Source organism: Lathamus discolor, chromosome 4, assembly GCF_037157495.1.
Source record: "Lathamus discolor isolate bLatDis1 chromosome 4, bLatDis1.hap1, whole genome shotgun sequence".
Classification (NCBI taxonomy): Eukaryota; Metazoa; Chordata; class Aves; order Psittaciformes; family Psittacidae; genus Lathamus; species Lathamus discolor.
In genome coordinates, this window is record NC_088887.1 from 37072100 (window position 1) to 37091685 (window position 19586).

At 38.0% G+C, this 19586-nt stretch overlaps 1 protein-coding gene across 10 annotated transcripts in view; it reads right to left on the reverse strand.

Annotated features, from left to right (window-relative positions):
- Nucleotides 1-19586, reverse strand: part of KDM6A (lysine demethylase 6A) — a 159240-nt gene that overhangs the window by 40152 nt on the left and 99502 nt on the right. For 5 of the 10 annotated variants that reach the window (XR_010612231.1, XM_065677073.1, XM_065677076.1 and 2 more), the window contains exons 9-18: nucleotides 17399-17464; nucleotides 16039-16132; nucleotides 10318-10444; nucleotides 7125-7223; nucleotides 6556-6775; nucleotides 5862-5996; nucleotides 5265-5420; nucleotides 4538-4633; nucleotides 2661-2765; nucleotides 1670-2065 (exon numbers count right to left, since the gene is read on the reverse strand). Coding sequence is in view for 9 of the 10 variants with exons in the window: in XM_065677073.1 (XP_065533145.1) it covers nucleotides 1670-2065; nucleotides 2661-2765; nucleotides 4538-4633; nucleotides 5265-5420; nucleotides 5862-5996; nucleotides 6556-6775; nucleotides 7125-7223; nucleotides 10318-10444; nucleotides 16039-16132; nucleotides 17399-17464 (1494 nt within the window). In the remaining variant the exon portion in view is untranslated. The remainder of the gene's footprint in view (nucleotides 1-1669; nucleotides 2066-2660; nucleotides 2766-4537; nucleotides 4634-5264; nucleotides 5421-5861; nucleotides 5997-6555; nucleotides 6776-7124; nucleotides 7224-10317; nucleotides 10445-16038; nucleotides 16133-17398; nucleotides 17465-19586) is intronic. The other 5 variants (XM_065677077.1, XM_065677078.1, XM_065677081.1 and 2 more) reach the window with 3 other exon arrangements.

Genomic DNA, 19586 nt, shown 5'->3' on the forward strand with positions numbered 1-19586 from the left:
AAAAATAGGTTTTTAAATCAAGAGTTTGGTACCTGTTAAGAAAGTTAGATTCAGAAACTCTGCTGAGACCATACTGTCTGAATACTCCACATAGAACAAAGATGCAATGGATACAGAAAATGGCATCACAATGTTTCCATGGAACAATTACTCAGCCCTTTCAAAAACATCATCTCTATGAAAAGCAATTTATTACATGCCTACTTTTGGACACTAGCACCACTGATATCAAATATGAAGTAGATAGCAAGTACAGAACTTTTTAAATAATACAGAGAAAACAGAAAAATGAATTCTAATCCAAGCAAGAGGTAGTGAGGCTAACATGCTCCACCATCCCCCTGCCACACTTGTAAATCATGCAAACAGTGCTACTGATATAGACGGAACTTTCAAAAAACCATGTTGTAACACTGTTTTAGCTTTGAATAACCATGTTTTACACAAAATTATAGTCATATAATGGTTTGGGTTGGAAGGGATCTTAAAGATCATCCAGTTCCAACCTCCCTGCCATGGGCACGGACACCTTCCACTAGACCAGGCTGCTCAAAGCCCCATCCAACCTAGCCCTGAACACTGCAGGGATGGGGCACCCCCAACTTCTTTGGGCAACCTGCTCCAGTGCCTCACCACCCTCACAACGAAGAATTTCTTCCTTATATCTGATCTAAATCTACTCTCTTTCATTTAAAATAGCTCCTCCTTTTCCTATCACTACATGCCCTTATAAAAAGTCCCTCTCCAGATTTCTTATAGGCCACCTTTAGGCACTGGAAGCTGCTCTGAGGTCTACCCTGAGCCTTCTCTTCTCCAGGCTGAACAACCCCAACTCTCTCAGCCTGTCTTCTTAGGAGAAGTAAAAGATGCTCCAGTATTACTTCAGCCTTTGTTGTGGTGTATCTGCAGTTAAACATGTATGCATGTCTTGTCTGTACCACAGCCCACTCTCGATTCTTCATCATGAAAATAACATGCAGTATTAACAAAAATTCATGCAGTTTTGAGGAAGAAAACAATGCTGTGTAAAACTATATAACCCATCTGGTAAAAGTGAATTCAACCATTAGCATATATTCCTACAGAACACCTCATTACATCCACAAAATATGTCATGGAAGAAAGACATTTAGGCTGAAAAAACCCTCTCCAAGTTCTCACCCACACATACACAGAATGCCTTTACTTACACACTTTAATCCCTATGGATTTTTACTGGCATTATAGTATTTTTTTGCAAGTAGCTCTGCTTTAGAGATTTTTGGGTATTTTTTTTTTGATTGCTAGGTATTAATTTTGAAAGATCATACAGAAACAGAATATGGGTAATGATTACATCATGACAACAGCATAATGTCAGAAATAACTACGACATTCAAATTCCCATGAAATGTGCACATTCCTCCTACATGAAAAACAAAGTCACAACATGTCACATTAAAGAAGCAATAACAAAAGGACATACAAGTACTCCTTTTTAAAGAAACTTTCCTGCAAAGACAGGCAGCTGAGTAGTATGTAACTGCCCTATCATTTCTTTTAGACTGAAATTAGCTAATTTAATACAGATATTTGATAACAAAAATTAATAGTCAGGTTTAACCTTACAGTGGTAATGTGCTTAACCAGCCTCCTCAGCATACTCCATAAGCAAACTGAAATTGTATACCTGAGTGGAGTTAGATAGTTGGTTTTTCCACGGCTCCTCTGCGCTGCTGGTCAGGTTTGTGCGGTTATGAGGTAGAGAGAGTGCGTTTCGCTGCAGGTAAGGCACGTTTCCATTACTTCCACTTTCTGTTATGTGATTATTGCCTATCAAAATAGTGTCTGTACTACCCAGCGTTCTTGCTGTGCTGCAGGGAATGGGGCCTGCTGGAAAGGGTCCATTAGCCATAGGCTGCCCGGGGCAGGCGGGACGGATTCCACGCTGAGCGACATTAGGCACTCTGGTTAGAGCAACCTGCGGCTGCTGACCAGAGACAGAGTTTGTAAGCAGTGATGAATCAGCTGTTGGCCCATTAGGAATTCCAGTAGATCGTACCTGTGCAACTCCTGTTTGTCTCATCTAACGGAAGATGAACAAAGCACAAGAACATTAGCTGTGGAATTTAAAAAGCAAAGATTATACAGCGCTTGTGTACTTTACTGCACTGATCAATTTCAACTTTATACTGATTTTAAGATCTTCAGAGTTGCTTTTGAGAAATAAGATGACTGTCATGCTCACAAACGCGCTGAGCGGATTTTAAGGTAAAGCTATCGTCACACTTTTCTTCTAGGCCCTTCAGTTTGACTGTTAACGTTTTACTGCTAAAGTTGGACACTAAGAGAGAGAAAAGCGAACAATGAGAGGAGGATATTCTGTAATGCATCTTATTACAATTACGCATCTTTCAAGTAAGACCACTTTTAAATGTGTGTCTGCCCACTTCAATTTGACAGTGTGGTTTGAACACTTTTACATCATCTAATAGCCCTATAACAAAACACAGCCAAACCCATTAAATTTCAACCAGTAAACCACAACTAAAGATGACTTCACATATAGTAAAGGGCATGAGAACTCTGTACAAGGGATTTTCTTCAGAATTCAGGAAACACAACAGACACACCATTACTGACTAAAGTTTTGTAGAATAGAAAAATATTTTTGTTCTCACCTGCTGGTGTTGCTGCATCAAGACAAACTGACTCTCCAGCTGTTCCAGCATAAGTTTCTGTGCTGGATTTAGATTATTTCGGTTTGCACGCAGCTGTTCCAAGTGCTGAAAAAACAGCAGTACAGTTCAGAATCATTAAAATTCCATGTGCCTTTTAATAACTTGCTTGCATACAATACTAAGGCTTGTAAAGCTCGAAACATGACTAAGCTTTCTGTTACAGACTCAAACATCTTTCCATTCTGAAGTCCCTCTGCAGGGGACTGCAATGAATAAAGACTGATTTTATATATATGTATCTATATGATGGTGTGATGAAAACAGGGTCTTCACAGAGTGCATGTACCAGGTACACAGAACCCTAAACCAGTGCTCTTCAGTTGTTACTCTGCTTTTTAGAAAATGTCTAAATAGGGTAACAGAATCAGAAAGGCAGACCTAGCACATACACCAGCAGAAGCAAGTCTGCGTTTCTCTCCAGTGCTATGGCTGCAGAGGCTTTGCAGGCAGCACTGCTCTTGCTGCCCAGCAATTCTGTGAAACCAACAACCATCCCTCCTCTACTGGCATTTTGGAGCCTCCGTGGTTACTGTGCAGCCATAGCCTCTTTCCCTTCTACTTCTGTTAGCTGAGCCATTTGGGGTGTGTTATATCCTGTATCCTTCCAGCCTCCGAGCTGTGACTTTTAAAAGGTGGACTTAGAAGAGGCAGTAAAGGTTTTATTCGCTCTCCTCTTGCATCATCTCTTTTTGGCTCTCCTATTCATATATGCTGGAACTTTGTCACGCAATTGCCAGCAAATCCAGTATACCATACTTGGACACAGAAGCCTACTTAGATACTGCTTAAGAGGAGAAACTGGATCTGAAAAAAAGTGAAACTAAAAAGGCGGAAAAATGGTAGGATATAAAATAAACAAAGAAAAAGAAAGACAATGCCTGGAGAGAGAGATACAGAAGGGTGATTAGGGAGGACCAAAGGGGTGTGTGAGGTAGCGGGAGACATGGAGGGAAAGGAGGGAAAAAATATGCAAGATAATAAAGCCAGTATTGTTCAGACAGAGAGACAGCTGAAGAACTGTACTGCAGTTGAGGGGAACACTGTTCAGTCAATCAGAATGCCTTCTGTCTCTGCACTGTGTTCCTTCGTATTTTTCCTTGCATCCAAAGCAGTATCTGCGTAAGAGTTTCCAGCTAGACCTAATTTTCAGAATATGGAATTCTTGCTGAAGCTCACTGCAAGCCCTAACGAACTGCAGACACAACAAAGCACCATAACAAAAAATACCTGAAACAAGATTTAAAATATTAAATCTGGCATTTCGCATACACAAGCCACAGAGAAGCAGTACCAGATTTCATTTGAAGAACGGCATCTTGTAGAATGTGCACGTTTGTTTACGCAATGTGATAGAAGAAGCTACCTCAGGAGAAAAAAGGGATATTACAACATTTCTACACCTCCTTCAATATCCCTCACACTAACAGCAAGTAGCAAGACTCACTTGGCACACAAGTGTGGCAATTTGCATATCTATCTTTAAAACATCATATGAAAAAAGAACTACTTCTTACTTTATAAATTATAGAATTCATACAATGTAACTGTTCAGTTTCTGCTAGAGATCGTTTCTTTTACTACAGAAATAATAATAGTTATGGCTTCTCTTCTCACACAGGGAAGCTATAAATAGTAGCGCAACTTGAACTACACTGTGGGAATTATTTGGGATATATTTCACACTGAATTTCAGAGATGTGAAATAGAAAAATGTTCCAGATTTATTTTCTTAAAAGGAAGAAAAAAAAAACAACAAAAAAAAAAAAAAAAACCACAAAAAAAAAATACATCAAAGCTTCTGAAGATATTCAACATACCTGTAATTTCTGTGGTGTCAAGCACCAAGAATGAATTTGTTGCTGTACAGGAGGATGTGACACTGTATGGCCACTGCTCCAAACATCGGAAGTATTCTGAGAGAAAACATTACATTAAGATGTGTGACTATCAAAGGGTAAACATAACTTCTTTAAGTAGCTAGATTTTATCTTACTTAAGAACGAACTAGATATTTTTTCAAGAGTAATAATATAAATGAAGAACATACTAAAACATGCCAAGTCTCATTCTACCATTCCCATACAGTATCAGAGTAGTCAGAAGAAACAGTTAAATGATATCTAATGTCTTAACAAAAAACAATCAAATCATGCTATTAATTTAAATGTACACTACTTTTAAAACTGAATATCTACTGTAACACTATTACATGATGATGAAACACTTCTAAATATAAGCAAAGGCAATAAACAGGATGACATGATCATCTCCTTCTCTATCATGAGACAACACTTTTTCACTTATACAACTAGGATTGCAGTATAGTGCCACTGATCTGCATTGCCCTTATGCACTTCTTGTCTGAACTGTAAGCTGACAAAACGTATCACTTGAAAAATGATTTTTAAAATTCTTAAAAACATTCCCCACCTTGATGCCAAAGGATTAAAATTTAAAGCACAAATTCTGTGCATGCTGCATTATTTTAATGCATATTTCCATATAATTTTGGTAGGGGGCTTTTGAGTTCATCAGAGTATATACCTTTGTTGGACTAGATGTTCTTTTCCTCTTGGCAGGACTGGTCAGGTCATCTACTTGGCTAGAAGGAATCATGTGTAGTGGCAAGGACTGCTGTGAAATTGGTGTTTGAGTGAGGCCTAGTACAGGTTCAGTATTTGGATGATGAGGTTTACAAGCCTAAGAATCACAGAAGGAAGACAAAAATATGGTTCTATATATTCTTAATTCTTTCCTTTAAATTATATCTTTTAACAGCCCACATATATTAAAAGGGCTGAGTAGGTATTCTGAAGGTGATCTCAGTAACTGAAAAATCAGTTTCCATATGGTCATCAATGGAGGAATGTGTACCTTTGATGGGATTATCAAACCACTGCGGCATTTCTATTTAAGATGATATATTTTGAAATCATGAAAATCCACAAAGGTTCTAAATTGGTACCCCCATATCTCTCCCACATTATAGGGAGCTTCTTGATCTCGTATCCCTTTGCAAATAAATCAAGGGCTTTTTATTAATAAAAGCCAGTCCTGTGCTCAAGAAAATAAGCTTGACCACTACCGATTGTAAAGAACCCTTAAAGCTGGGCACCTGCAGAACATAACCCAACTTCTCACCTGCTGTGCTGTGTTCATGGCACCCTGCCTGGAGGTAAGCTCTGCGGGGATTGGTAGGCTCCATGCCTCCTCAATACTAGGAAGTAATTTAGTTTTATTCTGTAGACTACCTTGTGGAAGGTTACACAACTGAGCCTAGGAAAAATTATGTAAAAAGCAAATTTAACACAAGCCTACTTTAGTAAGAGCAAGTCCATGAAATCTTCCTAAATGCTGTAGCTAATTATGTCTTAAAGAGAGGACAGATTTAAAATTTCGGATTTTAGAAAGGTGCTAAGTATAAAGAGGGTAACCAGAATATAAACCTTTGTGAGAATCAGAACAAAGATGAGCTCTGGATTCAGAGGTCTCACAATTCCTTTTTTCTGAAATTGCAAACAAGAGTGAAAGATAGTGCATGTGCATTCTCTATGTTATGAGAACTTAAAAAATGTAGACAATACAAAGAAAAAAGCAAAGTGATGTAGAACAGTATGCTTTGATTAAATGTGCAAAATAGGGTTTATAAGGAATTAAGTCCCACTTAAAAATGGTAGAAATAAAATATTACAGGCTATGATATGCTTACAATAAACATGAAAACAGGTTATACACACCACAAACAACTGCAAGTTAAACTTGTGTGTTACTTCTCCCCTCCCCTCTGCTGTGTATTTGGAAGAGTACTGCCCACTTTTGAAAACATTGGTTTTACCTGTAAATACTTTATCCGTGCTGCAAGTGCAGAGGTATTACTACAATTTTTGCTCCTAGTTGCATTTAAGTAGCATTTAATGGCATCCTGAGGCTGGTTGCAGGACTCATAGAGTGTGCCTAGGTCCATCCAGGCTGCAGCATGGCCATGGTCCAATTGTACAGCACAGATATAGGCCTGTAAAGCATCCATAGGCTGATTTTGCTGTTGATACAGCACACTGAATAGAAAGATTAGTGAAGTTGAGAATTAATAACAATGCCAAATACAAGCAAGTCAAATATACACACCCCCCTCAAAACCCTTAATAAGCTTTGCCATTATATAAACCATGGTTATAAGCATAAACAACACATAAAATCTTTATATGTATTATTAAAAAAAAAATGAGAAAGCAAATATATATCAATTATTTAAACTTCAAATCAAACCAATCTGACAACATGATGGTATCAGTAAAAAAGCTTTACACTCCCCCTGAGACCACAGAAGAGTTAAAGAGCTGATACTCTTTATTTATATACATTAACAGGGAATTATGTAATTTTATTACCCTGTGTCATTCTTACCCTATAGAACACCATGTATCTGCACTTGCTTCTGATTTATCAATAGATTGCCTGTAAGATATAAAGGCATCCTGAACTTTCCCAATACTTGAATAGCACCTGGGAGAAGAAAAAAAGAACTCCGGTAATATTTATACAAGGTAATCATTGAGGATGACTTACCGAGACTGATCTGATAAATGTTAAGTCATGCAAACACAAGACTCATCTAGATGAACCCAAAACATATGCTGTTTCTGAATGCCAGGCATAAGCAGACTCAAACATCTTACTCAACATGTATTACTAATTATTTCTTTGAAAAGTACACAGAACTGCTTAAACCCTAGATTCCTGCGTTTGTAAGGAAAACAGTCATACCATAATTAAAAAACTTACATTTCTCTCATTTGTGGTAAATTATCAATATGAACACTATTTATCTACAGACAGCAGCACAAATAAACAATTAAGTTACCTACTTCATCTAACAAATGGTTAGGAAACTTTATGTTCTACAAGAAGTGTTTCAGACTTATTAACAGATAGTGACCAACTGAGCCAGGATGGTTCCTGACTGCCTGGGAAGCTTTTTATGTCGATTTCTCGTATCTCAATGTGAACAGCAAACCAGTTACTTTTACTGTATATATAGAGCACAACATTTTGTAAAGAATCCTGCTGTTTTCTATTTTTTCATTATTCCTTGATTATTTTTCACACACAGAATCAAAGGTATTCTGTTATTATCAGCAGAAATAGCAGAACTCTAAAGAGAACTACAATTACACCACACGGAATAATACCTACCTTTTTAAAATTGAAAGCTTCAAATAAATACAACATTAAAAATACATATATGTATTTACTAGTTTAATCTACAATAGCTCTGCTTCTTATATTGTTTGTAATAAGTTTTCCTGTTGGGAAATGAACTGATAAATTTCAAAACACATAAATAACAATAAAAAAATATTCTATAGAAAATAAATCCCAATAGAATAGTAGAGGCAAAGGTTTGTCAAGCATGGTACCCTCTTTCATATATTCTTGAGGTATGTTAGGAAAGGAATACAATGAACTCTGGCAGTACTTCACCTAAAAGCATCCATTAAGTCTGGACACAATGTTTCAGAAGACCATTTTAATCACAATCCAATGTGCATTCCAGTATACCTTTTTCAATCTGTCTTGCTTATCAGATACATGAAGACTCCAATTAGGACAGCACTATCATTAAGAGCCCAACAAAACTTAAAACAAGTTGATGGGTTTTTTAGTGGGAGAGAGGGATGACGGTGGTATATTTTTAAGAAAAGTAGCTTTAGACCAACTTGCCACCCAGTTTGGACAACCAGCAGAGAGAGGAAGGAACACAAGAGAATACATGAGGAGAGAGAAAGAGTAAATGCACAACCCTGTTCCTTTCTTCTTCTGCCAGAATATGGCCTGGACGAATGGGGCACAGAAACATTTTTGCTCTAATCCTCCCTGTAAAGTATGAGATGCTTCCACTAGATTTCCACCCCCATTTCCTGTGTTCCTCACCCTTGTTTGTATGGTCCTTAGTTTCACTCTAAGCACATGAAAGCTGTGGCACAGTACGAGCAGGAGAATGGCAGCTGCACACATGCTTCATAAGTGTTGGCTTGCTATGTAAGAATTCAACTAGCCCAAGGCCCATGGGACGGGACCACTGGCAAAAAAGCAGGATTTCAGCCCAGTGGATAGTAAGATGAGCCACATGATGCCTGGCTCATTTTCCCTTTTTCCTCCACACCTGGTATAGTTCTCTGCCCTTCACACTCAATCCTCCCTTAGTGTGCAAGGCAGCTGGTAGAAGAGCCCTGCCTTACAGAAACAGCTGGAGGAATGTAACTAGGATGACATAAACCTCCGAGAAAGTCAGCTGGAAGATACTGAGGTTAGGATATTAACTTTGTTTTTGCATAACTAATTTCTAATGTAATCTCTGTTCAAGAAGGACAGGGAATTGCTTGAAGGAGTCCAGCGCAGAGCCACAAAGATGATTAAGGGAGTGGAACATCTCCCTTATGAGGAGAGGCTGAGGGAGCTGGGTCTCTTTAGCTTGGAGAAGAGGAGACTGAGGGGTGACCTCATCAATGTTTACAAATATGTGAAGGGTAGGTGTCAGGATGATGGAGCTAGGCTTTTTTCAGTGATATCCAGTGATAGGACAAGGGGCAATGGGTGTAAACTGGAACATAGGAAGTTCCACGTTAACATCAGGAAGAACTTCTTTACTGTAAGAGTGACAGAGCACTGGAACAGGCTGCCCAGGGGGGTTGTGGAGTCTCCTACACTGGAGATATTCAAGGCCCGCCTGGACAAGTTCCTGTGTGATGTACTGTAGGTTACCCTGCTCTTGCAGGGGGGTTGGACTAGATGATCTTTTTAGGTCCCTTCCAACCCTTGGGATTCTGTGATTCTGTGATTCTGATTCTGTATTTCTCAACAGAACCAACTTGTTCACATATGGACTTGAACTGCCCTCAAAAACCTCTCCAGAACCTGAGTATTTCAAGAGTTACTGCTGGCTTGTGTAAATTAGTCTATTTTCTTAAAAAGGAAACCAAGAAAAGCCATCACATTTATATGGTTTACATCCTGCAAAAAGTTAATTTTCAAGTAAAAATACTGTCTGACAGTACAAACTTAACACAACACTTAAACAGTAATAGAATGGATCTATCTGAACTAACTGATATTGAGTAGCAATATATGCTGTTTAAAAATGCATGCGTACCTGGGAAAATATCTGTATTTTAGTGCAAAAAATTACTAAGATAGAAGGGATATTCTGAGAAAATAAAGAGATAAAGAATTGTGGAAAAGCATCAACATTTACAAATCATTGACCAAAAAAGAGAGAGAACAGGAGATGTAGTAGGAGGAGGAACAGGTAAAACCAGCAGAGCTGATTCAAGATTACTGTAAATGTGTAGACTAAACAGTAACTACAAAAAAAGCAGGATCGCTTGGGTAACATATTCATCCCAAATATGTCAGCACCTTGTCTTTTTAGACACCTTCCAGAAAACTAGACTTCAGTAGACACATACATCCTTTCCCTTCTTTTTTCCTCTGAAAGTATTAAGAAGAAAACCAACATAAGATACCTACAACAATAAGTATCCTCAAAAAAAAAAACAAACAACCATATAGTTACAGCGTTTATAAAGTCATAGCTCACCTTCCAAGGAAATACCAGGATTGACCAGAATTTGGATCTGCTTCTAGAGATTTCTGGAGATACTGTATAGCATAGCTTTCCTTGGTTGCCTTGTCTCCAAGCTGATCCACGGTGTGATGCATCCAGCCTACACAAAGAATCCATAAACAGCAGAAGTGAAATTCCCGAAGATCATCTAACATTTTGGCACAGCAGGATGTTCACAGCATTAGTTCCTCTTTCAAAACAGGAATATCAATCAACAATATCATTTACATATAATACTGCAAGGGAAACTTTTAAAAGTTTTAAAGTTCTATACTAAAATTACAGGACCAAAGGATCCTATGTTAAAATTACTTTCAGATACTTTTAAAGTGCGTTGGTTTGGGTTTTTTGTTTAAATAAATTTTCCATGAGGTTAGTAGCACAATAATGAACTGCTCAGTCTTCTACTATGAAAATCTCAAAATGTTAACTCTTTCCTCCCGTGAACACAGTTACCTTCCCTGTCACTGCGAAAAATGCCACCATTCTCCCTGTCATGCACACCAACTATCTGTACATTATGTTGTTTATTCCTTTTCTTCTAAGTCCTCATATTTATCCCGTTTCTACATTTAGACAATTCCCCATCAGAACAGTCATAAGAATTTTTATCTCCACTTAAATGTTTCTTAACCATTCAATCTTCATTGTTACAACATCCTTTCCATTCACCTTGAAAAATACAATTACCTCTCATCTACTTAATAAATTCCGCTGAAAAGATAATTTTATTTCCTCATCTAACCACACATAATTTTCTTTCACATGCCCCTTTTTCTTTCAGTTGTCTTATTACATAAGACAATTTATTCATCTTCACTTTAAAGGTCTCCCACAATCCATGCTCCCCAATCATCTTTTACATCTCTACTCTACCACTGATTGGTTTCCATTTCAAATGAAACACCTTCATCATCTTAAGGTGCTCCTCACCTTCCTCTAAGCTTAGATGGAATTACTTTTAAGCAGCTACAAAATCATCTCACTGTCATTTATGAGTATAAAGGAAATCCTTCATAGCAGACAGCTGGCTTGTACTCCAAGTGGGGTCTCACGAGAGCAGAGCAGAGGGGCAGGATCACCTCCTTCGACCTGCTGGTCACGCTCCTTTTGATGCAGCCCAGGATACAGTTGGCTTTCTGGGCTGCGAGGGCACACTGAAGCTGGTTCATGTTCATTTTCTCATCGACCAGCACCCCCAAGTCCTTCTCCGCAGGGCTGCTCTGAATCTCTTCTCTGCCCAGCCTGCAGCTGTGCCTGCGACTGCCCCGACCCAGGTGCAGGACCTTGCACTTGTCGTGGTTTAACTTCATAAGGTTGGCATGAGCCACCTCACAAGTGTGTGAAGGTCCCCCTGGATGGCATCCCTTCCCTCCAGCATATCAACCAAACCACACAGCTTGGTGTCATCGGCAAACTTGCTGAGGGCGCAGTCAATCCCACTGTCCATGTCACACACAAAGATGTTGAACAAGACCGGTCCCAACACCAATCCCTGAGGGACGCCACTCGTTACCGGTCTCCAGCCGGACATTGAGCCATTGACCACAACTCTTTGTGTGTGGCCATCCAGCCAGTTCTTTATCCACCGAGTGGTCCATCCATCAAATTGATGTCTCTCCAATTTAGAGAGAAGGATGTTGTGTGGGACAGTGTCAAACGCTTTGCACAAGTCCAGGTAGATGACATCAACTGCTCTGGCTCTGCCCATCAGTTCTGTAGCCCCATCATAGAAGGCCACCAAATTGGTCAGGCAGAATTTCCCCTTAGTGAAGCCATGCTGGCTGCCACCAAGCACCTCATTGTTTTTGACACGCCTTAGTATTCTTTCCAGGAGAATCTGCTCCAAGATTTTTCCAAGTACAGAGGTGAGACTGACTGGTCTGTAGTTCCCTCGGTCATCCATTTTCCCCTTCTTGAAAATGGGGGGGTTATTTCCCTTTTTCCACTCATCAGAAACTTCACCTGACTGCCATGATTTCCATTTAAAACCTCCATCAGCTAAACTTCAGCACCCTAAGCTTGCCCTTTATGGTATGTCTAACCACATGAACAGACAATACCACTCAAATATCCAGATCAGATTCAGATCTCATCTGAAATGCTAGACAAAGTAGGCAAGGTTGAAAACGGAACTGATTAGTATTTGCAGCCTTACTTTACTCTCCATAATTAGACTCTATCTTACATACTTCATTCTACCTGTTCTATATGGCTTATTCTTTATTCCATGGGCTTATAGTTTGTTAACAGTCACAGTGACACTTGTGCAAATGGAAGACAAACTTCCAAACTTTAACAAAAGAAATCTCAAAGATAATCTTATCTATTGAACATTTGCCTAAGGTGTTTTAAGATGTATCGCTTGAGAGCTGTGGTCAGAAGCAGAAGTTTGAGTATTTCATGGACTGAAAGAAATGTCAGGTTAGGAGCCAAGTGGTTACAGTACTGGAAAAAAAAAAAAAGAGCACTTTATCTTGTCTGAAGATGGATCAAGTCAAACCCATACCCATTAGAAAAGAAATAAAAAAGGAAAGGAAAAAACCCCACAATAATTCTTGCAGAGATACGTAACATACACTACTTTCACTCGTGGACTTCCTAAGCTATGTTTTTGATTCAAATTCAAAATCACTGAGGTTCTTAAGCATACAAAAATGAAAATATTCATGCTTCAAGAAAAAAAGGCTTATGTGAGGGTGGTTGTTAGAATGAACCTATGTACATCAAGAACAAGCATATCAGGTGCACTGCCAGGCAAAGCCTGAGATAAAGGTAATAGTTCAGGGATTACAAACAAGGGTAAAAAAAGACATTAAACAGTTTCCTGTATCTCTCGAAATGCTGTACCGCGATGCCTGTTTTCTGTTTCATCAAAACCTTGCTGGATTGAAAAATAACAAGTTGTATCTTCAGGAGATCTTTACCAAGGTTTACTGATAAAGAATCTATTTTTAAGAGAAAGAACTGAGAACTAGCAATCCCTATCTAGTTTCACTGCTGAAACAAGGGCTGCTTCCCAATTTTATTTTCCTGTGCATGGAGGTGAAAGAGGCAAAAGCAAGAGAAAGCGTGGGGGAGAACAAACAAAAGTTTTCTACTAGAATAGCACAGGTAAAGGAAACTCGATCTCTCTTCTCCTCATGCATAAAATTAAGAATGTACAGAAGGATGATGATGGAAAAACCTTGGTAAGCTGTACAGTTTCCTATTTGCAAGACCTAACTCAAACTCTCAGCTAGCACACTGACTACTCTTCCCGTCCTGGGGACATTTTTAGTGTAACAAAAGCTCTTTTCCAGGTCTTTACAATCTAATTTGTAACAAATCCCTGTGTTGCCTCACCAAGAGGATGTGCGAGCCTAGCTGATGCTGCAGGGCGTTTTTATGCTTATCAATCACCCTCATGCTGAACTTGTGACAATTGCTCTTTCTCCCCAATAACCATCATCATGTCAGTCTCTGAAGAGATGAGCCTCTTCCCTATTTTAACGTCTTATGATGTCTTATCTGTTTATGTGGACACCACCTAGGAATGCCACTAGCTGAAGATCACTGGAGAGTGCTTTGGGAACCTCTAAGCAGATGCCTACACTGTTCTTACACTCTTCCCTCAGAAAATACTGAATACAATTGGAAAAACAATACCAGGGCAGATTTGATCTTCAGTCTCATTAATTTCATGTAATTTTAGGCAAAGTGGTGAACAAAATTGTTGTCTGGAAAGCAAAAGAAATGGCGCAAAACAAGAAAAAATTGCTCTTATCCAACCGTACAGATCTTACTGTTGCATCTACTTGAACTAGTCAGCATGCATCAGCTCAAATGGATATGTATTTATCTGAGAATCACAGGGTTCTCTTCCACCCTCATCTGCTTCGGAAAGCAGCAACAAGAGCAGAGATTTTAATAAATCTCTCACAAGACATCTGAACTTCCCCAGATTTCAGCTCTGGCTCAATCAGCATTATCTAACTAAGGAAAATAAACACAGGGTATTTTAACACCAAAACAATTTTTCTGTTGGAGTTAAAAAAACCCACCAAAAATATCACAAGAGCAAAACCACCCCTCACACAACAGAACAAAAAAAAGCACAGTTCAACACAGAAATACAAATATATTTTGACTGGGTTTTGCCAGTAGCATTCTGGCAGATGACAGGTTATTTTCTATTATTTTTTTCTAAGTAGCAGACCACCCCCCAGACCATGCCTCCTGAGGAGGTGTTTTTATTACCAGCTGCTAGAGACTAAACCTGTGATAAATATCATACTCTGATAAACACCACTGTTAACACTGAAGAGCAAAAGAAATGGTATTATTCCTTAAATGTCTCGGTTAAGACCACTCTATCCTTTTATCCACGTAGAAGTTACCCACACTACAAAACTAGGTGACCTACGCCGACTGAATAAAGGGATTTAATCCAGTTTTTAGACAGCAGACAATTCTCAAAGTCACTGCCCTTATTGCTAGCACAGAGACCGAGGCCTGTGGTAGGATTTTACGAAAACAACCATGCACCTTTGCTTCTACTGTGCCAAAATACATCAAATGGAGTTGAAAAAGCACTGGTCACCTACTTTGGGAAGCCTGTATTCCACAGATGACATGTATAGCCTTTCTGGCTGAAACGGCTGACTATATAATAGGTGGTATAATACCAATTAAAAAAAAAATAAAGGGAATATTGAAATCTTAGCAACACTGTTGTGTGATAGCAAAAAGATCAGCACACCTTGAGTCCTGCAGCAAACTCCTCCAGTGTTTCATTTGTGATACCACACAGAAGACTCAAAAGCTAAACACATCAGTCCACTCCAAATCCATACACAACTTGTATTACAAACAAAAGAAAGCATTGTGGCCATAACTTAGTGCCAGTTACTAATTTGAATTAAATGACCATTATGTGAAGTGGGTAAAAAAAAGAAAAAATAAATAATGGGCATAAGCAGGCTAAATTAATAGTCAGAATAAGAAATCAGATGGAAGAACATGGAAAAAGTGAATGGAGAAGATTTGCACTGGGTTGAACAATTTTAACAAAATCTTCTGAAATACTTTTATAAGGCAGATAGGACAAAAGTAATTATTCTACCTACCCAGTAAAATTTTGGTCTAAAAATGATTTAACAGCTTTCTATCAATATGAAAAATGACAATTTTTTAAAAAAGCTTTTTTTTTTTCCTCTTGTTATGTGTTTTCTTTTATAGAATCTGCCGGTAAACTTTTTAGTTACAGAAAAGGTTTTCATTATATACTCTAGTTAAAGAAAAAGCAAATGTAAAGTTTTCATTTGCCACGTTCTTCTACTCTGCAACACAGCATTTTGGTTTACTGCATAGAGCCTGGCTATTCAAGGGCTGTTCTCAAAAGAGAACAGATAATAACAGAATCCTAACTGCTGTACTCCTTCTGTGACAGACCACCCCCTCATTGCCCAAAACCTGTAACGCACATACTGTAGCAAGTCTAAGAGCTGTTTAATTTTGTAAGTTTAATTAAAATCTTTTCCTCCTCTCTTATTTACTTAATTATCTACTGTTATGCATTCTATTCGGGGTGAAAATCTCACGTATCATAATCAGTGTCTAAGACTCTCTTTGGAAATGGAGCCTTAAAAACACTGCTAAAGGCGAAGATGGAAAAAAGAAACACACAGAAAAATAGAAGTTAATTTTACATACCTAACTGCTGTAAGACAGTTGCTTTTACTTGTGCAGGAAGGTTTTCGATCTGCAAAAGCTGTTCATAAGCTTCCTTTGCAGAGTGATACTTTCTCTGCAAAAGGAAAAAAGTACATAGATTAATCATAAAGCTTACAACAGATCACCAATAGCCACGATTTCACAGCACTGACAGCACACAAACACATTGACAAAAAAAATCTATTTTTTTTGCATACAGTGCATATGAAAGCTTTAATGAGTGACGTATATATGCTAAGAGAGTAACTTTCATAAATATAGTAGTTAATATAAATTCACTACTAAAATAATTGATGGAAAATTTGCAAATTATTAAATTTGGTCAAATCCTCATACATGCATTATATTTCTTACACTAAAAATAAGTATACTGCTTTTAAGGGGAGTGCTTGAATATGAGCCTACATCTGAAATAAAACTACACAAATTCTTCTCAGAAAATCTGTAACAGAAATGGAGATCATCAGTAATTGCTGGCTGGTATAATTTTGCCTCTCCTTGCTTTGGGATATTTGAACTGCCTTTACAATGTATCTGTTGTCCTAGTAAGAGTCCCACCATGTGTAGAATTAAAACATATCCACAGATTACACCAGGAGAATGAATGTATGCCATCTTACTATTTGCTATATAGTTTAAGTGCGCTTAAAGCATGGAAACACTGAATCCCTAACTCCCTACATGAATAGGTCTTGATGCAGAAAACACATTTCCGGGTTGGGATCATGGTCTTTATTGAATTCTGGAACCTTATGAGCTGTTTTGTATATGCTAAAGGTCAAGACTTCTCAACAGATGCATTTTTTAGAATAATGTCAGCATTTACCTGTGTTACCCTAACAATAACTGTTTAACAGTGAAAGTATTTTAAATGCTTAACTCTTCTGTTCCCCCTCTCCCCCAAATGACACAAACGCTGAAGGTCTGCTGTTACTGAAGGTCTGCTGTTACTAAAAGGTCTGGGTTTTTTGTTGGTTTGTTTCTGTTTTGGTTTTTTATTTTTCTAAAAATTCTACGCAAGTTTTTGAGAAAAATATGCTTTCAGGTAATTCAACATTAGACTTCATTCTGGCAAACAGATGAAAAGCGTACTAAAATAAACGGGGACATCTAAATGCAGATGATCTTTACTTAGTTACATTTTTTTATGCAAAGAGTACACTGTACTTTCTACTGCTGTTTTATAAGAGATGACTGGCAAGACTCTAAACAATATAAATACCTATTGGAAGTTAAAAATGTTGTTAGGTTCTTGATATCTCACAATCACGAAAGACAACTCTGTTGATTTTATAACCCTTTTCTAGTCAGGAAAAAAATTAAAGCAGCAATTACATACTTTCAAATGGAACAAGGGGAAGTTGGTAGAAAAGATTTTTAATTGGTGTTCATGAAATGCAGACAACTGGTAAGAAAACAAATAATATAAATAAATAAAATATCCATGTCCAGCAAAATAAAAACAATCAGGAAAAAATTTTAAATTTAGCACTGGGAACATAATTTGTAGCTCATGACTATGAAGGATAAGCAAAAGAACAGAAGTTCACTGTATAGCATGACAGCAGTGGCAGCAATCCAGATGTCAAACAGATAAATATTAGTGCCTAATATTCACACTTTGAAAAAGACGTTTGCATGCTTGTGAGGATCCAGAAAGACCTATTAAAATAGGGCATGTTTTCCAGATCTAGGATATTTTTTACTTGTTATGTGTAGTATTACTCAGCCTTTAGAAATCTGCCTACATGTATGCCTTAAAATATTACAGAAAACTGTCACAATGTTTACATTTTGGTTTATTTCATAGAATGGCTTGGTTTGGAAGGGACCTTAAAGATCACCCAGTTCCAACCTCCTGCCACGGGCAGAGACACCTTCCACTAGACCGGGTTGCTCAAAGCCCCATCCAACCTGATCTTGAACACTGCCAGGGATGGGGCAGCCACAGCTTCTTTGTGCAACCTGTGCCAGTGTCTCGCCATTCTCACAGTGAAAAATTTCTTCCTAACATCTACATATTAATTCCAAAGTCCTTGAAGTTTGGCTGCATCATGAATGGTCTTTGAAATGGGAGGGGAACCCAGCCCAACCTCTTTTTTTGACACCATATAAAGCAACCACACAAAACAGCTAGAAGGACTCATGCTACTACTGATGAAATAATAGAAACTAGCATTAAGCACCATGAAACTCTACTGCTAACTCCTATCAGCACCAGGGCTACCCTCTTGTTCAGAGATCTGGCAACCCACCATTTAAACTCCAGTATTGTGAAGGTACATAATTAAGGAATTAATCACTTTTTCATCAAATATTAGAGAGCAAGTAATTTTCGAATATACAGAAGGGTTCAGAGATTTGTAGCAGTGTCGTTTAAAAGAAACGAAGCCATCAGCCTGCCTCCAAAAACATCTCTTCATTGTGCCAAAGGCAATATCCAGAATGAAGGCAAAACCCTTTGTGGTTCCAAGTTTCTTAAATTCCAGAAAACAAGATACTCCTCCCAATCAGAACTATGAGACAAACCAGGTCTAACAGGAGAATGCACTGAAACTTTTTTGCTCTGACTTGTGTTAAAATAAAGTTCCTGTTGCCTACAATTGTCAATCAGAAAGCAGAGCTTAAGCACTTGTAACGTTGGCCACACAATTATGTAAGGCAGCTGGTATACAGATACAGATCTGGGGCCTTTAACTTTCTATTTTACTCTGGAAAATTAAAAGAACTAAAGTGTTGAGGATGCCTTGTTATATAATTGCACCAGTTGTGCTCCAGTGCTCAGAACCAAATCTGGACAGTGGCCAGGTAAGAACCGTAACACTCCGTGAAGTTTCTGAATTGTGTTTTGGGACAGGGAATTCTTGTCTTGTTATGCAGCTTTGCACCAAAAGCATTCAAAAGAGAAATATCTTATAAAATTTGTATCTTTTACTTATATATAAATACCTAAAGACATTTTCCACCGTGCCATCAAAAGACAGCACCTACTTTACCAAGCTGCTTTTCAACTGACTGAACATATAGTTTATGTCTGTCATCCATTTTAATTGCAAGTTTGTTTTCATGTCACATCCCTTCCTCTGTCATATAATACCTATAAACATGATAAAAAGGCATACAGTTGTCATTATATGACCAGTTAGTCAAATAACAAATATACAATAGCTATTTCAGTAGCTACTTGGTTTTAATTTACTTTTATTCTGGAAGCTCAGTAAGAGTTCTGTAATTTCCCAAAAACTTCACATAAAAAACTCCGTGGTCAGATTTGATACAGAATTAATAACACAGCACTATGTGCTGCTGACCTCGGATCTACAATGTTTCTATCACGTATGTTTAGCTAAAAGAAAATTTCATGTCAAATATACTTAAAAAGCATCAGGGCAGCCGGCTAGACTTGCCCATGTATGTGCATGTATGAGAAACAATAGGGATATATATGAATTGACAAACTACAGATCTTCCATATTTCTATATACTTTTTTGTAACTTTAAAAATTATACGTAAGCTCATAAAAGAA